Source organism: Amaranthus tricolor, chromosome 15 (genome assembly GCF_026212465.1).
Source record: "Amaranthus tricolor cultivar Red isolate AtriRed21 chromosome 15, ASM2621246v1, whole genome shotgun sequence".
NCBI lineage: Eukaryota > Viridiplantae > Streptophyta > Magnoliopsida > Caryophyllales > Amaranthaceae > Amaranthus > Amaranthus tricolor.
The window spans coordinates 7,022,759-7,040,373 of NC_080061.1; the positions used below are offsets into that span (position 1 = coordinate 7,022,759).

The following is a 17,615-nucleotide window of genomic DNA, read 5'->3' on the forward strand; positions in this document are numbered from 1 at the left end:
TTAATATTTATGATCCCCATTTTTCCTCCATCAAATTTATTATTCAATAAATTAATGTATCCACTATCTAAAAGATTATATTTTTCTTAATTTTTATGAATATTTCTTATGGGAACTATATTAAAAAACAGAGGGAGTACATAAGAAGGGTAATATTATAAATTTATAATAATAAAGCATGGGCCTTTTGGTTTCCACTAGTCTCTTGAAAAACCATCTCTTACAGAGATAGCTCATTGGCCCAAACCCATTCCATAAATAGCACCAGATTAGCATCCCTAAATTTGCATCAAAGTTTGGTAGAATAACTATACAAATTTGTCCCATGTGTCGATGGAGTTAAAGATTTATAATTCTTTGGTTTTGGATATGGATTATATTAAAATAACTCATTAAATCATGTGCACTTTTTATTCATGTGAAGTTGCAAAGGATATTTACTACAAAGGTCAATCGAAAACAATATCTTAGTTATTACTAACAATGGTAAGATTACGTAATTCCACCCTTAACCCCACGTATGTATAGCCATTTTATGGCTTTGGGAAATGGAATATAAATGTATTACATGTTTTTTTTGTTAATATAGCGTGAGACAATTCTCGAGTTGCAGGGCTCTCTTCAATCACAATCTCTATGTAATTAGGGTATTGATATGTCTTTTTTCCCTTTCTTCCAAAACTTACCTTGGACAAAACTCATTGGGATGATGATGATGAGCGTGAGACTATAGTGTGAAAATAAGTGAAGCACTAAAAATTGCTAACATTATTGCCAGATTTGCATGATATAGATGAAAAGACATATAACACACCGATTTGGAAGTTGAAATTGCATTAAATTTACACATTTTTTGTTTGTATTGAAAGAGATTTATGTTTCTAAACAATAATACAATTTAAGTTCTTCCTTGTTACAAAAAAGTAGTCGCTTTTTCTTAAGATAAAGTATAGGTCAGTATAATTGATTAGAAATACTCAAAATCAATGTAAGTAGAATCATTGGAACAACTCTGGTTGCTGTCAATCCCACTAGAAGTTTCTAGAACCTTCTTGTTAGGAGAAGTTGTTTCTTTACTAGCAAATTTGGAAAAATCTACAGGCTCGGGAATATGAGGAGGTGCTGCACTTCTAACAAGTGCCCAATTCACCCCTTCAAAAAAGGGGTGTTGCTTGATTTCAGTAGCACCCCTTTTATAAGCAATCCTTTTATGAGGCTCCTTAATTAGGAGCCCACGAATGAGATCGCGAGCCACCATACTGACATTCGGAGTGTCAGGAAATCTTAATGGCTGGCCCACGACGTTGAAGAGGGTGGCACGATTGCCTTGTCCTTTGAAAGGGGTAGTCCCATGTAGGAGCTCATATAGGAAAATACCAAAAGTCCACCAGTCCACAGCACTACCATGCCCCTCACCCCGGATGATCTCTGGGGCGAGGTACTCATGTGTCCCGACAAAGGACATTGACCGAACATTGGTTGGCTCAGCCATTAGCTCAGGGAGAGATCCGTTTACAAAAAGACCGAAATCTGATTTTGATTTTCGATTTTTCTTGCTGGGTAGTATCCGGGGGAAGAAGCTTGAGGGCTGCATGCACCCTTGAACTGCCGATTCCTCGTCAAGGATACCACTACCACCACCGCCACCAGCACTACCATTGTTAGGAATATGAGCCGAGGAAGACTTCACCAAGGTCGGGTTTACTGAACATCGAAGGGAGAGATCAAAGTCTGAGAGCATAATGTGGCCTTCATCCCTCACAAGTACATTCTCTGGCTTCAAGTCTCTATACACTATGCCAAGCATGTGTAGGTACTCTAGTGCTAATAGTACTTCTGATGCATAAAACCTGCATCAAACCATCAAAATATAATGATCCTGTCAAATTTCATCTCAAACATATACTAATTATAGCATCCTTACAACCAAAGTGAACTATACATTGCATTTTTTTCAAACACAACAACAATGCTATAGCGTATCCCAAAAAAACGGAATCGGGTATATAAACCAATACATTATTTTTAGAAGTCGTTCACATGAATATTTCTTCTCCATTTATTTCGATTTTTTACTATCTCAATTAGGGATGGTTATGGGGCGATTCTAGAGCGAGTTCAACTAGACCTGAGACCCGGACCCATTTATTTTTAATGGATCCAGACCTGGATTCGAATCCTAAGGGTCTAAAATTCCCAGATGCAGATTCCTCACATCTGATAGGTCTAGGGTCTTTAATGGGTCTAAAAAAGAATTTTTAATTTCTCAACCAATAAGTCTAAATTCTTCATACTCGTTTCTCCTCTTGCCCTTCAAATCATCATCTTAAATCTTCCTCGCCCTCTTTTTAAATCCCCTAAATTTCAATTTTTTATCTTCCTAACCATTTCACTAACACCCCATCTTTACACACGTCCAAACCGTCTTTAAACACATCACTTTCATCTTTTCAAACAACATTAACATAAACATTAAAATACTTTAGATTACAAGTAAAAAGAGTAGTACTAACCTAGCAGCTTCTTCAGTAAAATGCTTTTGAGGCTGCTTTTGTCTAAGTGAATGAAGATTACCACCACTGCAAAACTCCATAACTAAGCAATAAAACTTATCAGTTTCGAAATGAGAATACAAAGTAGGTAAAAAAGGATGATCAAGCAAGCCTAGAATCTCCCTTTCAGTTTGAGCCCTAAACAACTTATTCCTATTAGCAAGAGATGTCTTATCCATAACTTTCATAGCAAAATGTGCACTACTCGCTCTTAATTCAACCAAATAAACACTACCAATATCCCCATAACCCAACCTTTTTAAGAGCCTAAAATGGGTTAGTCCTAAAGGAGCTTCTCTTGCATTAACCGCGTTTATAGCATCCCATCGCGTATCCCCTCCTGTATGTGGCTTTAATGGGGTTGAACTCGTGCTCTCGATGCTGTCACTGCGATTCCCTTCTCGTCTTTGCATTGTTGGATCTTGGGTTCGGGGTATTGGCCTTGGGCTCGGGTGGTTAGACCCAGGTTTCCAGATTGGATCCATTTGTTTTCTGTGGTCTGGGGGCTTGGTTTGGGCAGGTAGTGCCTGTTTTTGCTTTGAGTTTGGGTCTGTTGTGGCTAGTTCCTTGGGTGATGTTGAGCCTGAGTCCATGTTGGTGTTGGTGCCCCACTCTGGACTTGCTCTTTTTAGCTCATATGTGTCTTCTTCTGATGATTGGTAACTCATCCGCTGCATTGTTCAAAACAAAACATTTTTTATTAGGATCAGTCTCATGATTAGACCATCTCTATTGGGTTGACCTATATACATTTAGTAGGTTAAAGTGATCACTTACAGTTTAAAGTGATCACTTATAGTTTAAAGTGAGCAATTACGAAAATAAGCTAATTATATAAGTCTGTCTCATGATCAAACGGTCTCATACAAGACGAGTTGGTTTGATCATACAAGACTCAAAACCAATCATACATTTACCTTCCTTTGTTAACAAACACCAAATTTGTTGATTTTTCATGCAACAACAAAATAAGCTGATAACAAAAATATCTCATTTCCCCAATGACATAAATGTGGGTTTGGAATTCAGATTTGCGCAAGCTTAGTGATATCAAAGAGATTCTTTCTGATTGGCCCTTGATAGCAAACATTATATACAACTTCACGTAAAACAAAATTTAATATAGTTTAAACAAAGTTAATATAATTCAAACATCTAAACAAAATGATCGCTATTGTCAGAAATTTAGAAATTTTGAAATTCTACCAAGGACGGAGAAAATACTCGCAAATAATTTTATGACCCAGTTCGCTTTTCAAATTTGAGACACTCTATTGGTTTTAATAATATACTCAAGCATATTATATAACATCTAATATTTTAAGAACATCTCTCGGTGACACGATCTTAAAACAAGAACAACCCATAAGATCGTCTCACACAATAATTTGCGTCAATGCAAAATAGCATATATACTTCTAAGAATATATAAATAAAAAGTAAAAAAAAAAAAGGTAGAAAAGGGGATGATTAATTAGGCTAACCTCAAAAGTTTCAGCCTTGTGAACAGGCTTAAAAGATATCAATGGGGCAACGCAGCAACGCCGGTTGAATCCCTGGTTAGGTTTTTGTGGAAACCACATTAATATTATGCAATCATTAATACTAATCAACTGCACTTTCAAGATTATATGTTTGTTTGGTAATAATGTAAGAATGTCATGATATTATTATTAGAGACAGACAACCCAGAAGAAAAGAATTTCTCATTTCTCATTTGTGCTTAGCACGTAGATAAGATTTTGCTACAAAACGGCCAAATATCCCCTTTTGACCAAATCCTAATTTGTCCTTACTCATTGATAGAGCTAGAGGTGCTTATATCGGATCGGTTTCGGAACAAGGGTGCATCACTATATCATGGCCGTATTGTAAAGATTTTTGAGTTTGCCGCGACCGAAATATAGACCGCATTGACCGTGAAATTATTCATATTTGTCGTAAAAATTGTTTTGCAACTGTTATCATGACTGAACGAATCTGTATTTTTCACTATACTTTCGGGTCAAGTGTTTATGGTTGGTTCGAAATGGGTCTTATGTCCTTGGTTTTTAATAATTATATATCCATTTTAAAGTTGGATCAAAGTCGAATTCGATTACAAAACTGGATAAATTGAAATAACTCTAGTCATTGCAAACCAACTCTATTATTAGCATGTGTGCTTAACATGATTTTCATTATATTGAAAATATTTATAAATTATTGTTTATTTAAAATTAAAATTAAAATTAAATTTGGTGTCAGTTGGAGCAATTTCATCTTTATTTAGTTAGAAGGAAAGATCCTAAAACAAAATTTCACCCTGTCCTTTCTTTCCTCAGCATACTTTATAATTATAAAAAAATATAAAATGATTGAATAACTAACCAGTTATACAAATGACAAATGTTAAGGTATTATCCCTTCTTCTCAAAGTTTATTGAATATTCATTTCTGATTGTCTTTCTTTATATTTTGTGACGAAGGTATTGACCTGTTTTCTTTCCCTTCTTTCCCATTTTTCTTTGAACGGAATTCAGTGGAATGATGACGATGAAGCTAAATTTTCACACATTTAAAATATACTATTTTTTAAACTTTTATTTGATGAATTTTCTTGTGTTTGTGAATAAATATGGGAAGAACAAATGTGTTCACAAAGAAAAAGATAATAATAAAATACTTTAAAATTGACAAAGGAAAGAAGAAATTGGTAATATAAAAGGAGAAAAGAAAATAAAGCTAGGAAGAAAAATAGAGGGGATGGAATGTGAATGAAAGAGTTATAATTAAATTTTTGTATTGGGTGTTAAAAATTTTTATTGATGGATGGATATCCGATCAATGCTCCCAAATTGTGGTAAGAAAATGATTATTGTTGTAAATATCACTATATGAGTATAAGATTGTGTACGATATATTCTCCACCTTTATAATTTTTATGTTATAGTAACGTATGATGTTCATTACTTATATAAGTTATTATCATTTCTTTACACAAGCTAACTTTCTTTTACACTTCAAATTCTTACACATTCACTTACACACTTCAACTCTTACACATTCACTTACACACTCTAAATCTCTTACACAAGTTAACCTTTTTCTATAATCCTAACACTCTTTTTCATACAATCTAATGAACTACAAAGCTGCCCAAACCCATTATAAATACCCCTTAGCCATGAGATCACTTACACCACCATCATCAAATATTTCTAACATTCTTTCTTATATTTTCACTTCATTAAAATCTTACGACCTTAATGCCTTTATTATTAATTGAAGGCATTCAAAAAGATGGAGCTTAGAACACTAATTATTTAGCTTAAATCATCATCATTATGGAGCATTATTGGGTTATTACGTTGGGTACTCAATGCATCATTATTTTTTAGAGTTTGGATTTAATTATTTTGGTAGCTTAGAAGATCATCATTATTTTGGGAGTTTAGATTAATTATCTTTGAAGCATTATTATCTATCTTGGAGGGTCTTATTTCTCATTATTTTCCTAATTAGTACTTCATACTAATCCTTGGTGTTAATATGGTATAATTTCTTACCCTACTCTTTTTGTGAAATTTTACATTATATTTACTTTATAATATGCAAAGTATGAAATATGCTGATATTATTAGGAAGTTAGTTTAATGAAATTATGATCAAGATTATATTAAGTATGTGTATGCTAAAAGTATTTTTAGTATGTTAATTAAATAATCTTAGAACAAGTTTAGGAAATTGGGTGCAAAACTACATTCTAGTGATATTAAGTATTGCTCATGTTATAAACTAGTGCTAGTATGTTTATGAGTTATGTGTTACATTAGGAATGTTATTATATTTAAGAATTTTTATGTTAGAACTTTATTAATATGTTTATGTTAGCCTTCAAATTAATTTATAAGGTAGTAAGTTATTTTATGAACTTATTTTTTTATTAAGTATGGTTATATGAAGAATATTGTTATTATACTTTATTTTGAGATTTAAGTTTATCCTTAAGGTTATAGTAAATTTCTAAGTTATTGCGTAAAGTTTTTTATTTTTGTAAATGGTTATGTTAATAATAAAATAACAATTTAAAAAGATAATTTTGAGAAATATTTATAAGTTATTAAATATTAAAGTGTTTTTCTTGAATATATGAGATTTCATAATAAAAGCAACTTTTAATCACTATTTAGTACAAAATATTTTATTTGCTAACTATTTGACCAAAATTTATGTAAAATGATGTAAAAGTATTTTTAGTATACTTGTCGCTCAAACTATGTGTGAAATATTGATTTTGTGAGATTACAAGTTTTACTTGTTTTATAATTAGAAATATTGACTTTTGTGAAAATTATAACTTTGTGAAAATTTCGACGCCCGTGTTGGCCGGCACGTAAAATGCGATGTAACAAAGGGGGTTAGCTACCTATCTTGTAGAGCTCGAGCATAAATTGTATTGGAGGGGTGACGACTCTCACCACAGTTAGGGTTTAGAACTATGATCCTCACCTAACCAGACCCTTACATATATCAAGTGTCATATTGATGTGCTTGTTGATCAGTGATAAACTTGATTAGTGTTGATGCTATGATGCATGGTACGGTTATAAGTATTCACCAAATGAACTTACTTAAGTGTTAAGATTACTGAATTGTATAAGTGGCAGTAACATACTTCTATCAGGATTGAGAATGATATCTTAATGACTTAAAAGTATGAAATAGAAAAAGAATATGGTAAAAGTATACGGTGATGTCAATTAATTAAAAGTTCGTACTTAAATTATTATTTTGTAAATGTAGCGTATAATTTTAGTATTTTGAGCTAAATAGGAAGTTATGCTCGACGTTAAGCGCTGAACGATTCAATCGCCTGTCATCCGTATCATGGATGACAATATTTTGCAGGATTTATTTCAGGTTCCGATCCAGGCCGCAGTAATTACTATTTATCGAGAACTTAGCTGCTTTTTGTATCTTTATTGATGATTTGATAATGATGTATTTTTTCATTTTGAGCAAACAATATTTCTTATCAAATGTAATATTTTACTTTTGTTTTAAACAGTTTCAGTTTTTATGATTTAAAGTTTTTAAAAGTTCGGTATTTTGAGACTTCCGCAATATTTTTGTATTAAACATAATTATTATATGTTAATTATTATATTTTTATTATTATACGTTAATTATTATTATATGTTCGGCACTATGTACTATATATACAATATCATATTAGAGTCGGTGTGATACACGGTGATGAATAATTTTTTATCTTCAAAATGCTGAAAATTAAGAAAATAATATTATTAGCAGAACTGCATAAGTCAGTATACTACTCGCTCTTATTATAATCAAATGTTTCATTTGGTTTTGCACATTTATTAATGCACTGTTTCAATCCTAAATATATATTTAATTGTGTTTGGTTAAAAATTATAAAAAAATTGGTATTAATAGAATTAACTATGTTTTAATGAATACCAACTCTTGATGGAATGCCCTAAGATGCATAAAAATCAATGCGTTTTTACAAGTTAAATGATTCAGATAATCATAAAAATATTTGAACAATCCACTCAACATAATTTAACTTTTAAGTATCGAATCAAAACCTAGACAATGAACTTCAAAACATAGACATTTGTGATTCCACCAATACTTTTCAAATTTGTCCATTAATTTTAACATTATAAGATGAGCTTTAATGTCATAATGTTTGATTCTATGAATAAATTAAGAGGGTTTAGTAAACCTTTTAAATTCCAATAATAATTCAAGCAATTTCCAAACAAATATTCTTAATATATCATCGTAATTTGTAAATCACCATAAAAACAACAAAAAATTAATAGTAAAATAAACAAAACAAAAAAATGTAAATTAAAATTACTAAACTTCCACCCTATCAAATCCTACCATATAAGAATTATAAATATCGTTATTTACTAAAACCTCCTCCATTCCAAATGCTAATTAATGAAATAACAATTATTGGCCTAATTGAAAGTTGATATTCATAAAAGTTGAAATTTATTGAAAAAAATGTTGTCTAGTATATAGTTTTTTGACAAACTTTGTTGATCAAATAAAAAAACTTATTTGGTAAATATTTTAAACTAAGATGAAAAGTTAGCTTATAAATCAAAATGACAAAACTAGTAAGGATAACTATTTATCGACTTTTGTCTAATCCGTCAATTTTTTTTTCTAAAGAATAGCCTAGCCAACAACTAATCGCATCAAATATCATCATAAACAACTACTTATAAAGCTGACTTAGTTGCCAATAGAAAAGTCAATATATCAATCGCTCAAACAAGCCAACTAAACCAGCCAATAATCAACTGTCAATAACCAAATGCCAAAATGATTTGGCAATTATATGTGTTGTCCTAAAAATGGAAAGATCTTGATTGAATCAAGGTAAGAACTTGGAATGTTATAATTGAATATAAAGGTATAACAGCCAAGATCACATAACAGCATTAACTATCAGGCTTACAAGCAAACCAAATACTGCTCCTGCTATAACTTCAACCTCAGTATGGCCAATTGATTCTTTCAAAGCAACATAAGAATTGGTTCTTTCGGGTATATTTCTCTGCACCCTCGATCCAAGTAATTTAGTTGTAGCTTGTTCTTTATTGAAATCATTCGGGTCATTAAGGGAACTTGAGCTTTTTAGCTTGGTCCGCGGTGCGTTTTCTGGTGAATCTATGATATCTTCGTCTTCCATTGCAGACTTCATCTGTTCCTCGAGCAGCCGTCTGTTTAGCGTTCTTGCATGAATACCAACTTCTCTTCTTACCCCCTGAAAACAAAAGTATATATTGATTTGAGTGGGATTGATTTGAGGCCGTTCAAGAACATGTGGTCATAGTCACCCAAGAATAGTATACAAGAGGTATTCATTCGAGTCATCGGGTCGATTTCGGGTCACATGTTTTAGGTTGGTTCAAATTCGGGTCTTGTGTCCACATTGATTTTTACATAAACATGGTCATTAAATTTTTCAAGAAATATTTCTACCAAAAGTACACCAACTTTCCATTACCATTTCCACCATTTAATATTGATTTCAAACGGACCGTAAGAGTAATGATTGAATAGTGACTTTATACCTGTGCATCATACATGACAAGACCTGCGTAAACAACACTCATTCCAAATAACGAATCCGAAAAGCCCCTGCATTTAGTAAAGGACAGAGTAAATAAAAAATTCACATAAATAGAAAAGATGAAAAGAGAATATTATTAGTGAAAAGAAAGCAATGAGAAGAAAAGGGTTATCTAAAGTATACCTCTCAAGGGCCAGGCATGTTGCAGCAGCAATCACTGCCTGTCAATTGAAAAAACAGAAGACCTAAGAAATGCAAAAACATCAGCAAACAAAAAGACAAATTACCATACTCCATTCAAAGGGTATGAATATGTAGAAAAGATAATACTACAGCAGAATGGACACTTTTTGACAATCGGTCATGAAAGAAAACACATTATGCTCTAAAATTTAATATAGCACACACATTTGCTAGCTTCTTGTTGAAAGCCACATCAAAGTTGGCTAATCCCTAGGCAGATGATTGAGAAAAACTCAAAAGATTGGAGCATTATACGCTCCATGCCATAGTGCAAAATTTCGGCGTCATCATCGTATTTCTGTTGTACTGTAAAGGTTTTTGAACATATTTCAACCTAAATATAGGTCGAGACAACCAAAAAATCATTCGTTTTGACTGTGAAAGCCGTTTTGTTACCGCAACCGTAACCAATTTCTTTTTTCACTATTCCATGATGATGGCATAGATTACCAAAATGACTGAGGCATCTCTTTGTTCAAAAATGAGGAAAGATCTTAAAAACATTTTTGCGTATTTAATGGCACTTGCATCTTCTAGATAAAATTTTCTCCCATGATTGCAAACAAGGAAAGACTGAACCTGTTAAGGCATATTTTGGCCAGAGACTAAGCTTTGGGATGAGTATAATGTGGCTACAAACGCAACCTTGGTGCTCCAAAAATAGAACGATCATCATTATTTTGTAATTGGCATTAATGGATCATATGGACCTCTTCTTTCTAATACTATCCTCTCCCATCATTGAACAAACAAGACATTCTCAAGGAAGAAAGGGTGCAAAATGGAGAATCATCTTGCTTAAGGATGAGCGTGAAGCTCTAGGGACTTGGCTTTCAGATTTAACTGATGCACAGGGAAAAGGTGATTTAAATGAGAATGATGATCGGTTTTGCATGTATTGCAATGGAGTTAGATGTGAGAAGACCTCTCGCTTTTAAAAACATGGTTATCCTGAATGGTGGGCCGACCATCCGTGGTGGTCCAGGATCTGGACATGGAATAGGGACAGATGAGAAGCAGTGGAGGTCAAGGAGATACCGGACGTGGCAGAGGCGTAGCCACTAGCCACACAGGAAGGCGTAGTGCTAGAACCAACAATACTATGACCATCAGGTAGCTATATCTGCTTTGCCTGCTTATAAAACTCCATAAAAATGTGCGTATGGTAAACCTCCTTCGTATGATTCTCTTGAAGTTTTAGGTTGTCTATGCTATGCCCACAAACCACAACATAAATTTAAGTTTACTAAGTGGAGTCATAAATAGATTTTTGTGGGTTATCTGTAAGCAAAGGATTATTACAACATGGAAATATCCAATTGAACAAACTGCCTATTTGATAATCGGTACTATATGGTGGGAATGCGAATGATTTGTAGTGCAAATTTTCATGATACGTATCATGTCATTTCCATGGTAATGAAAGTTTGATCATAAAAAAGTTTTTTTCTTCACAATTTTCCATTACCATCTAATACTAATACTACATGTTCAAATGGTAATGCATTAGAATAAATTTTGTGAAGAAAATGAAACTGTTGAAGTAGTATAACTATGACCATTAAACTTGCGTAGAGATATTCCTACCAAATTTACACTAATTTTTCATCATAATTCCCACCATTTAGTACCGTTTACCAAACGGGTCGTAAGTGTCCAGTGAACTAGAAAATGCAAAAGTAGCTAAGGGGTAAGCATATCATAAGATAATAACAACAAATCGGCACAAAAGGAAGCAAATGAAAGAAGGAAAAACAAGCTTATTATAGATAATAGCCAAGAAATAAGGAATAGGAGTAGTAAAAGTGGGCTCACAGATGAATGGGTAGAAGGAAAACCACCAGCTTGAATGGCAGTTTTTAGATCAAAATCTTTGCCATAGAACCACACTGAAGTAAAGGGCTTTGCTAGCTGCCCAACAGCTGCAGACACTCCTGCTGCTATCAAAACCTAACCACAATCACAATTTCAGTTCAATTTATCACATCATATCTAAACACATAATTCTACATAATTACCAAAAAATTAGAAGAAAAATAAAGTATGAAAAAATCAAGTGTACCCATTGACAATTAGGCCTTAATGTTGATTAATCTCAAAACCTAACATAAACCACATTTCAAATCTAATTTTCACACCATGTCTAACACATAATTCTACATAATTCTACACATTGGTCATTAGGCCTTAATATTGATCAATCTCAAAACCTAACTTAAACCACAATTTTAATTCAATTTTCACACCATATCTAATACATACTTCTACATAATTGATAATTCCCAAAAATTAGAAGAAAAAAAAAGTATAGAAAATCAAGTGAACCCATTAGGTAAGACATTGATTAATTTCAAAACCTAACCAAAGCCACTATTTTAATTTAACTTATCACACCATATCCAAACACATAATTCTACATAATTCCCAAAAGTTATAAGAAAAATAAAGTATAGAAAATCAAGTGAACCCATTAGGCCTTGAAATTGATTTATCTCAAAACCTAACTAAAACCACTATTTTAATTCAACTTATTACACCATATCCAAACACATAATTCTACATAATTTCCAAAAATCAGACGAAAAATAAAGTATAGAAAATCAAGTGAACCCATTAGGCCTAGACATTGATTAATCTCAAAACCTAACCAAAACCACTATTTAAATTCAATTTATCACACCACTCAAAACCTAACCAAAACCGCTATTTTAATTCAATTTATCACACCATATCCAAACACATAATTCCCAAAAATTAAAACAAAAATGAAGTATAGAAAATCAAGTGAACCCATTAGGCCTTGACATTAATTAACTCAAAAACCTAACCAAAAACACTACTATGTTAATTCAATTCATCACACCATATCCAAACACATACTTCTACATAATTCACAAAAATAAGAAGAAAATAAAGTATGAAAATTCAAGTATACCCATTAGGATTTAACATTGAGTAATCCCAAACCAAAACCACACTTAATTCAATTTATCAAACCATATCTATCTAATCACATAGTTGTACATAATTAGCAAAAAAATAAGTATACCCATTATGCCAGGGAAGGCATTACATTAATTGGAAAGAAGAGAGTAAGAAAGAAAAGGACTGACCTTGTTTTGAGTAATTGTAATAATATCTTCAAATCTAATATTAAGCAGGCATGTGAATTTAGGAAAAGAAGGGTAATTTAGAGGGAAATTAAGATAACCCAATTGAAGTTTTTTGTGTTTTGGCTTAAGCAAAAAGATGGGCGTTTGTGGATACAAGCTATTGGAAAGAGAACAGCAGTTTACTGACATCGTCATTTGCTGAACCTACACGCCCACAAAATACACAATGAGCATAATTTACTAATTTCCTCCAATGTTTTTGTCGATTAACTATTAAATTAATCCTCCCTCTCCCTTGGTGTAGATGTGGTTTGTGGGGTTGTCTCTTTTCTATCTTTGACTTAAATCCCACATGGGCTATCAGCTATGGCATTTTAAGTCATATGGGACTATAATTAAAAAAATATGGAAGTTAAGACTTTAGTCTTTTTTGTTAATTCTTGTATGTTCGCTTAATCATTTAAGATTCGCATAAATAAGAAAAAGGAAGAAAGTGAATATATTAGTTCACTTCATAAAAAATAAAACTTATATTAGTTACTCTCCATCTTAACTTCGTCACGGAGAACAATGCACCCCATGTAATCCACGATGCTTGATAGTAAGTGTAAGTAGTGGATAATAATTGTCATGTTGAACTCGTTACCGGATGTTGTGATGGTTTTGCCCAAAAGATAAATTTTTTGTTGCTTAAAGCACCAGCAATGGGATTATTAATTTTGAAAAGGGTAACCAAATAAGTATACTCCAGTATTGCCAATATCCTACTCACATATCGGTATACTCATCAAATGGGTATATTCCAGAAAAAATAAAATAGATAAGATAAATTATTTAAAAAAAAGCATGAAATAAGACGAAAATCAACTTATTTCTAAAAATAAGCATCTAATTTCAAAACCTGAGTTTTGGTTCTATTCGCAGTTAGTAACTGCGAACAAGTGCTTAATTTTTTAAAAGGCAAAGAAGTTGTTCCCAGTTACTTACAGGGCTGTTGACTTTTTTGACCCTATTCGCAGTTACTAACTGCGAACACCATCGAGCATAATGAGCCTGTTAGTGACTGCGAACAGGGTCAAAAAACTCAACAGCCCTGTTCGCAGTTAACAACTTTTTTGCCTTTTAAAAAAATTAAGCACATGTTCGCAATTACTAATTGTGAACAGAACCGAATCTCAGGTTTTGAAATTAGACGCTTACTTTTAGAAATAACTTGATTTTCGTCTTATTCCTTACCTTTTTTAAGGGATATTATCAATGGTACCCCTGTATTATTTCACTTTATCTTTGATACCCCTGTGTTTTTTTAATTCCAATGGTACCCCCAAACTATCTTGCTAATTACAACCGTGACACTTTATAACTTTTTTTCGTTAAGTGGCCGTTAAATTTTGAATTTGACTTAACCATGGTTAGTTTCTAATTGTTTACATACCCAGGTGCATCACTTCAAACACACGTATCTTCTTCTTCCCTTTTCCCTCTCCTCTTCCTTCTCTCCTTTCATGGCTGCTTCTTCAAGGTACTCATCATTTTGCGGTAAGGTGTATTCCGGTACTACCAAAGGACGACCTGGAAGCCCTAACGTTAATTCCGGTACTACAAATGTATGTCGTGCCAAGCATTTGAATGTGGTTATGATGCTGATTTGAAGAAAAACCTTGATGAAGCTGCACCTCCAGAAGTACAAGGGGCTGCTTCTGTAATAATGAATGGGGTACAATTTAATGAACTCAAAGCTACTGTTCTAGGGTTGTCCAAGAAGGTTGATAGCTTACTTAAGGTTGTGGTTTTCATGAAATTTGTTGCAATGTTCTACCTACTGTTGTTTGTTCTTGCCATTGTAAAGTAAGATTGTAAGCATTGAAATGGTTTCCATCTATGTAAGCAGCTTAGGTATTGTGTTGGTTCTTGCCATTTTAAAGTAAGAGTGTACTTTATCTTTCATTCCAATACACATGTTCATTACCAAAAAATTTAGATCAATATGCATACCAAGTTGGAGCTGTTCATCCATAATCATACATAATTCATACAAAAAAGGATAGGTTTCTTGCTGCCTTTTGTTATTTTGTTGCCCCTCCCTTGCAAGTGGCCTTGTTGTGTCCAAAATCTCCACACTTCCCACATTTTATTGTCTTGCTCCTCTTTCCCTTCCTCTCTTCATTATCACTTCCCTTTCTGTTTCTACAAGGCGTACTAACACCTCTCTTGATCACAGGAGGTAGTATAGTAGGGTGCTCAGTAGCTGGCCACTTATCTTGGTCAGGGATAGGTTTAATGTTGTGACCATAGGCCAACTTATATTTCTCCACTGAATACCATTCATTAACAAATGATTGTGGATTAAGACCTTCATGAAGAATAGCTCTCATTGCATGCCCACATGGTATGCCAGTGAGTTACCACACATTGCAAAGGCATGTGTGTTGGTTCAAACTGACAGACAGAGTTGATTTACCCTCCACCACCTTATACTCCCCTGGACTAGACATGAAAGTCCTACAAGACCTACTCTCATTGCACAATACTTGAGCTCTCTTCACAATGTTTGGACACAGCCTCTCCCAATCTTCACACTTTTGCCTCTTTGCAGCTAACCTAACCATTGTGACTCTCCTAATTCCCTCTAACATAGTTAACACGGGCTTGCACCTGTCAGTTCCTAGGGTTGCATTGAAGCTTTCCACAAAATTTGTCTTGTTAATGTCACACTTCAATTCAGGATCGAATTTATGTTTTGTCCATCTCTCCTGTGAACCCAAGTTAACAAGCCATTTCCTAGCCTCAGGGTTGTTTTTCTCAATCTCATTCATGGTCTTTGCAAATGTGAAGGTTGAGAAAGCCCCACATGCTAGCCAAAACAATTGCCATAACTTAGGTCCAGGCTAAGGTTTCTTTCAGTTGACACTAAGGTGTTTGCAACAATATCTTCTTTGCACCTTAGGCCACAAATCATTGAGAGTCTTGTCAATTCCCTGCATTTGAAAACAACATATTAAGATTAGGTTTATAAGATTATGTATAATTAATGAAATGCTAAGTAACAAGTGTTCATACCTTCTGCCTGTCAAATATTATGCACCAATTGTCTCCCCTTTTACTTGGTTCAAGTACATGTTTAAGATGTCAAATGAAGAACTTCCAACTCTCTTCATCTTCACATGAAACAATACCCCATGCCACTGGAAACATTTCATTGGTGCCATTAAGGGCAATTGCAGATAACAAAACACCACCATAATTACCCTTTAAATGAGCCTCATCCACTCCAATAAGACTCTTACAACCAGCAAAAAGGCCATCCAGAGAAGCCTTGAAAGATATGAAAATGCTCATAAATACTAGGGGTCTATCTGGATGTGCAGGGGGATACCAAGCACAATTTGCATGTGAACCCTCGTTTGTTGATTTGATAACATCACGGTTAGATGGCAACGCACTGTATGATGTATCATGCCCACCATTAATGATACTCAAGGCCTATGTTCCTCACCCTATACAAGTCTGGTTGTGCCATCTCAACACCATATCCAGACCATAAAAGCTCATTCAAAGCCTTACTTGGGATGCCATTATTAGCCCTTATGTCTTCCAGTAACGCATTGCATGCCTACTTCACTGTTACCATAGGGTTTTTGGTTTCTAACTCCAAGTATGTGTGTTCAGGATTTTGAATTTTTTTTTATAGCCCAAGTAACACCATCAGGCAGCCTAGAAGCATGCAACATCTTGCATGTACAGAAAGAAAGGAGGAAAGGTTAGGGAACTTACCAAAGTGAAGAAAAACAACAATGAAGAAGAAGAAGCTTCAACAATGGTGTACTCAACCCAGGAAGATGATGATGAAGACAGAGTAAGCAAGTATGCGTCAGGAGGGAAAAGGAAGAGGGAAAGCAAATGAATCAGAAACTAACCATGGTTGGTTTTTTTATAAAATTTAACGGCCACTTAACAGAAAAGATTATAAAGTGTCACGGTTGTAATTAGCAAGATAGTTTGGGGCTACCATTGGAATTAAAAAAAACACGGGGTGCCAAAGATAAAGTGCAATAATACAGGGGTACCATTGACAATATCCCTTTTTTCAATAATTTATCTTATCTATTTCAATAATTCTATACTCCAAACCACTTTAAAAGCTGAAATCGATCTGAAAAGAGTGGAAGGAAAGCATGGAGAGACGTTGGGATGAATAAATTCATCTAGTACATGTCAGTTTCTTGTACTTTTGCATTTGTAATGTAGATTATAGTTGTAAAGGTGGGTCATATTAAATAGTGCTTGGGAAGCATTTGGGTAACCCACCATTGAAGAGAACTTAATAAAATTTGGGAATATAATTAAAAAATGTTAGTGAAAAATAATGTGTTAAAAGGATAGAAAGGAAGAGAAATGTAGAAAGGTGTATTGGTATATATCTACCATTGCTCATGCTCTAACAGCTATTAGGGCTGATGCATTATGACATGATTTCAATGCAATCTTTGAGATTGAACTATATGTCGATTGACTCTTGAAGAACTTGATGAGCAAAGATAAATATTTTATTGGTGGTGAATTTGTCGTGTGGTAAGAGTTTACTTTTGCATAACTCGTTTTTGT

The 17,615-nt window shown here is 33.5% G+C and overlaps 3 protein-coding genes across 3 annotated transcripts; all 3 read right to left on the minus strand.

Annotated features, from left to right (window-relative positions):
- Positions 1-855: 855 nt before the first annotated feature.
- LOC130801374 (serine/threonine-protein kinase AGC1-7-like) lies at positions 856-4,239 on the minus strand. Its single transcript, XM_057665216.1, has 3 exons — positions 4,037-4,239; positions 2,514-3,223; positions 856-1,850 (listed from the first exon to the last, which is right to left on the minus strand). Exons 1-3 carry the CDS (start codon positions 4,133-4,135, stop codon positions 968-970), a joined length of 1,692 nt encoding a protein of 563 aa, XP_057521199.1. The 5' UTR covers positions 4,136-4,239; the 3' UTR covers positions 856-967.
- Positions 4,240-8,810: 4,571 nt separating this feature from the next.
- LOC130801595 (uncharacterized) lies at positions 8,811-13,356 on the minus strand. The gene is made up of 5 exons (XM_057665471.1): positions 13,011-13,356; positions 11,713-11,847; positions 9,838-9,875; positions 9,656-9,722; positions 8,811-9,345 (listed from the first exon to the last, which is right to left on the minus strand). Exons 1-5 carry the CDS (start codon positions 13,203-13,205, stop codon positions 9,007-9,009), a joined length of 774 nt encoding a protein of 257 aa, XP_057521454.1. The 5' UTR covers positions 13,206-13,356; the 3' UTR covers positions 8,811-9,006.
- Positions 13,357-15,412: 2,056 nt separating this feature from the next.
- LOC130800981 (uncharacterized) lies at positions 15,413-16,741 on the minus strand. Its single transcript, XM_057664725.1, has 6 exons — positions 16,714-16,741; positions 16,514-16,601; positions 16,153-16,452; positions 16,071-16,077; positions 15,937-15,988; positions 15,413-15,864 (listed from the first exon to the last, which is right to left on the minus strand). The coding sequence occupies exons 1-6, from the start codon at positions 16,739-16,741 to the stop codon at positions 15,413-15,415; spliced, it is 927 nt and encodes a 308-aa protein (XP_057520708.1).
- Positions 16,742-17,615: the final 874 nt, after the last annotated feature.

Coding starts and splice junctions, on each gene's coding strand:
- LOC130801374 (XM_057665216.1), bottom strand. CDS start 4,135: ATGTGGTTTCCACAAAAACCTAACCAGGGATTCAACCGGCGTTGCTGC. Junction 3,224..4,036: donor ACAAGGCTGAAACTTTTGAG/GTTAGCCTAATT, acceptor TGAACAATGCAG/CGGATGAGTTACCAATCATC. Junction 1,851..2,513: donor TTTACTGAAGAAGCTGCTAG/GTTAGTACTACT, acceptor GGTTTGATGCAG/GTTTTATGCATCAGAAGTAC.
- LOC130801595 (XM_057665471.1), bottom strand. CDS start 13,205: ATGACGATGTCAGTAAACTGCTGTTCTCTTTCCAATAGCTTGTATCCA. Junction 9,876..11,712: donor TTCCTTCTACCCATTCATCT/GTGAGCCCACTT, acceptor TTCAATTGACAG/GCAGTGATTGCTGCTGCAAC. Junction 9,346..9,655: donor TTGTCATGTATGATGCACAG/GTATAAAGTCAC, acceptor TTTTGTTTTCAG/GGGGTAAGAAGAGAAGTTGG.
- LOC130800981 (XM_057664725.1), bottom strand. CDS start 16,741: ATGTTGCATGCTTCTAGGCTGCCTGATG. Junction 16,602..16,713: donor TGCTTCTAGGCTGCCTGATG/GTGTTACTTGGG, acceptor CGTTACTGGAAG/ACATAAGGGCTAATAATGGC. Junction 15,865..15,936: donor TAAGGTGCAAAGAAGATATT/GTTGCAAACACC, acceptor TGTTTTGGCTAG/CATGTGGGGCTTTCTCAACC.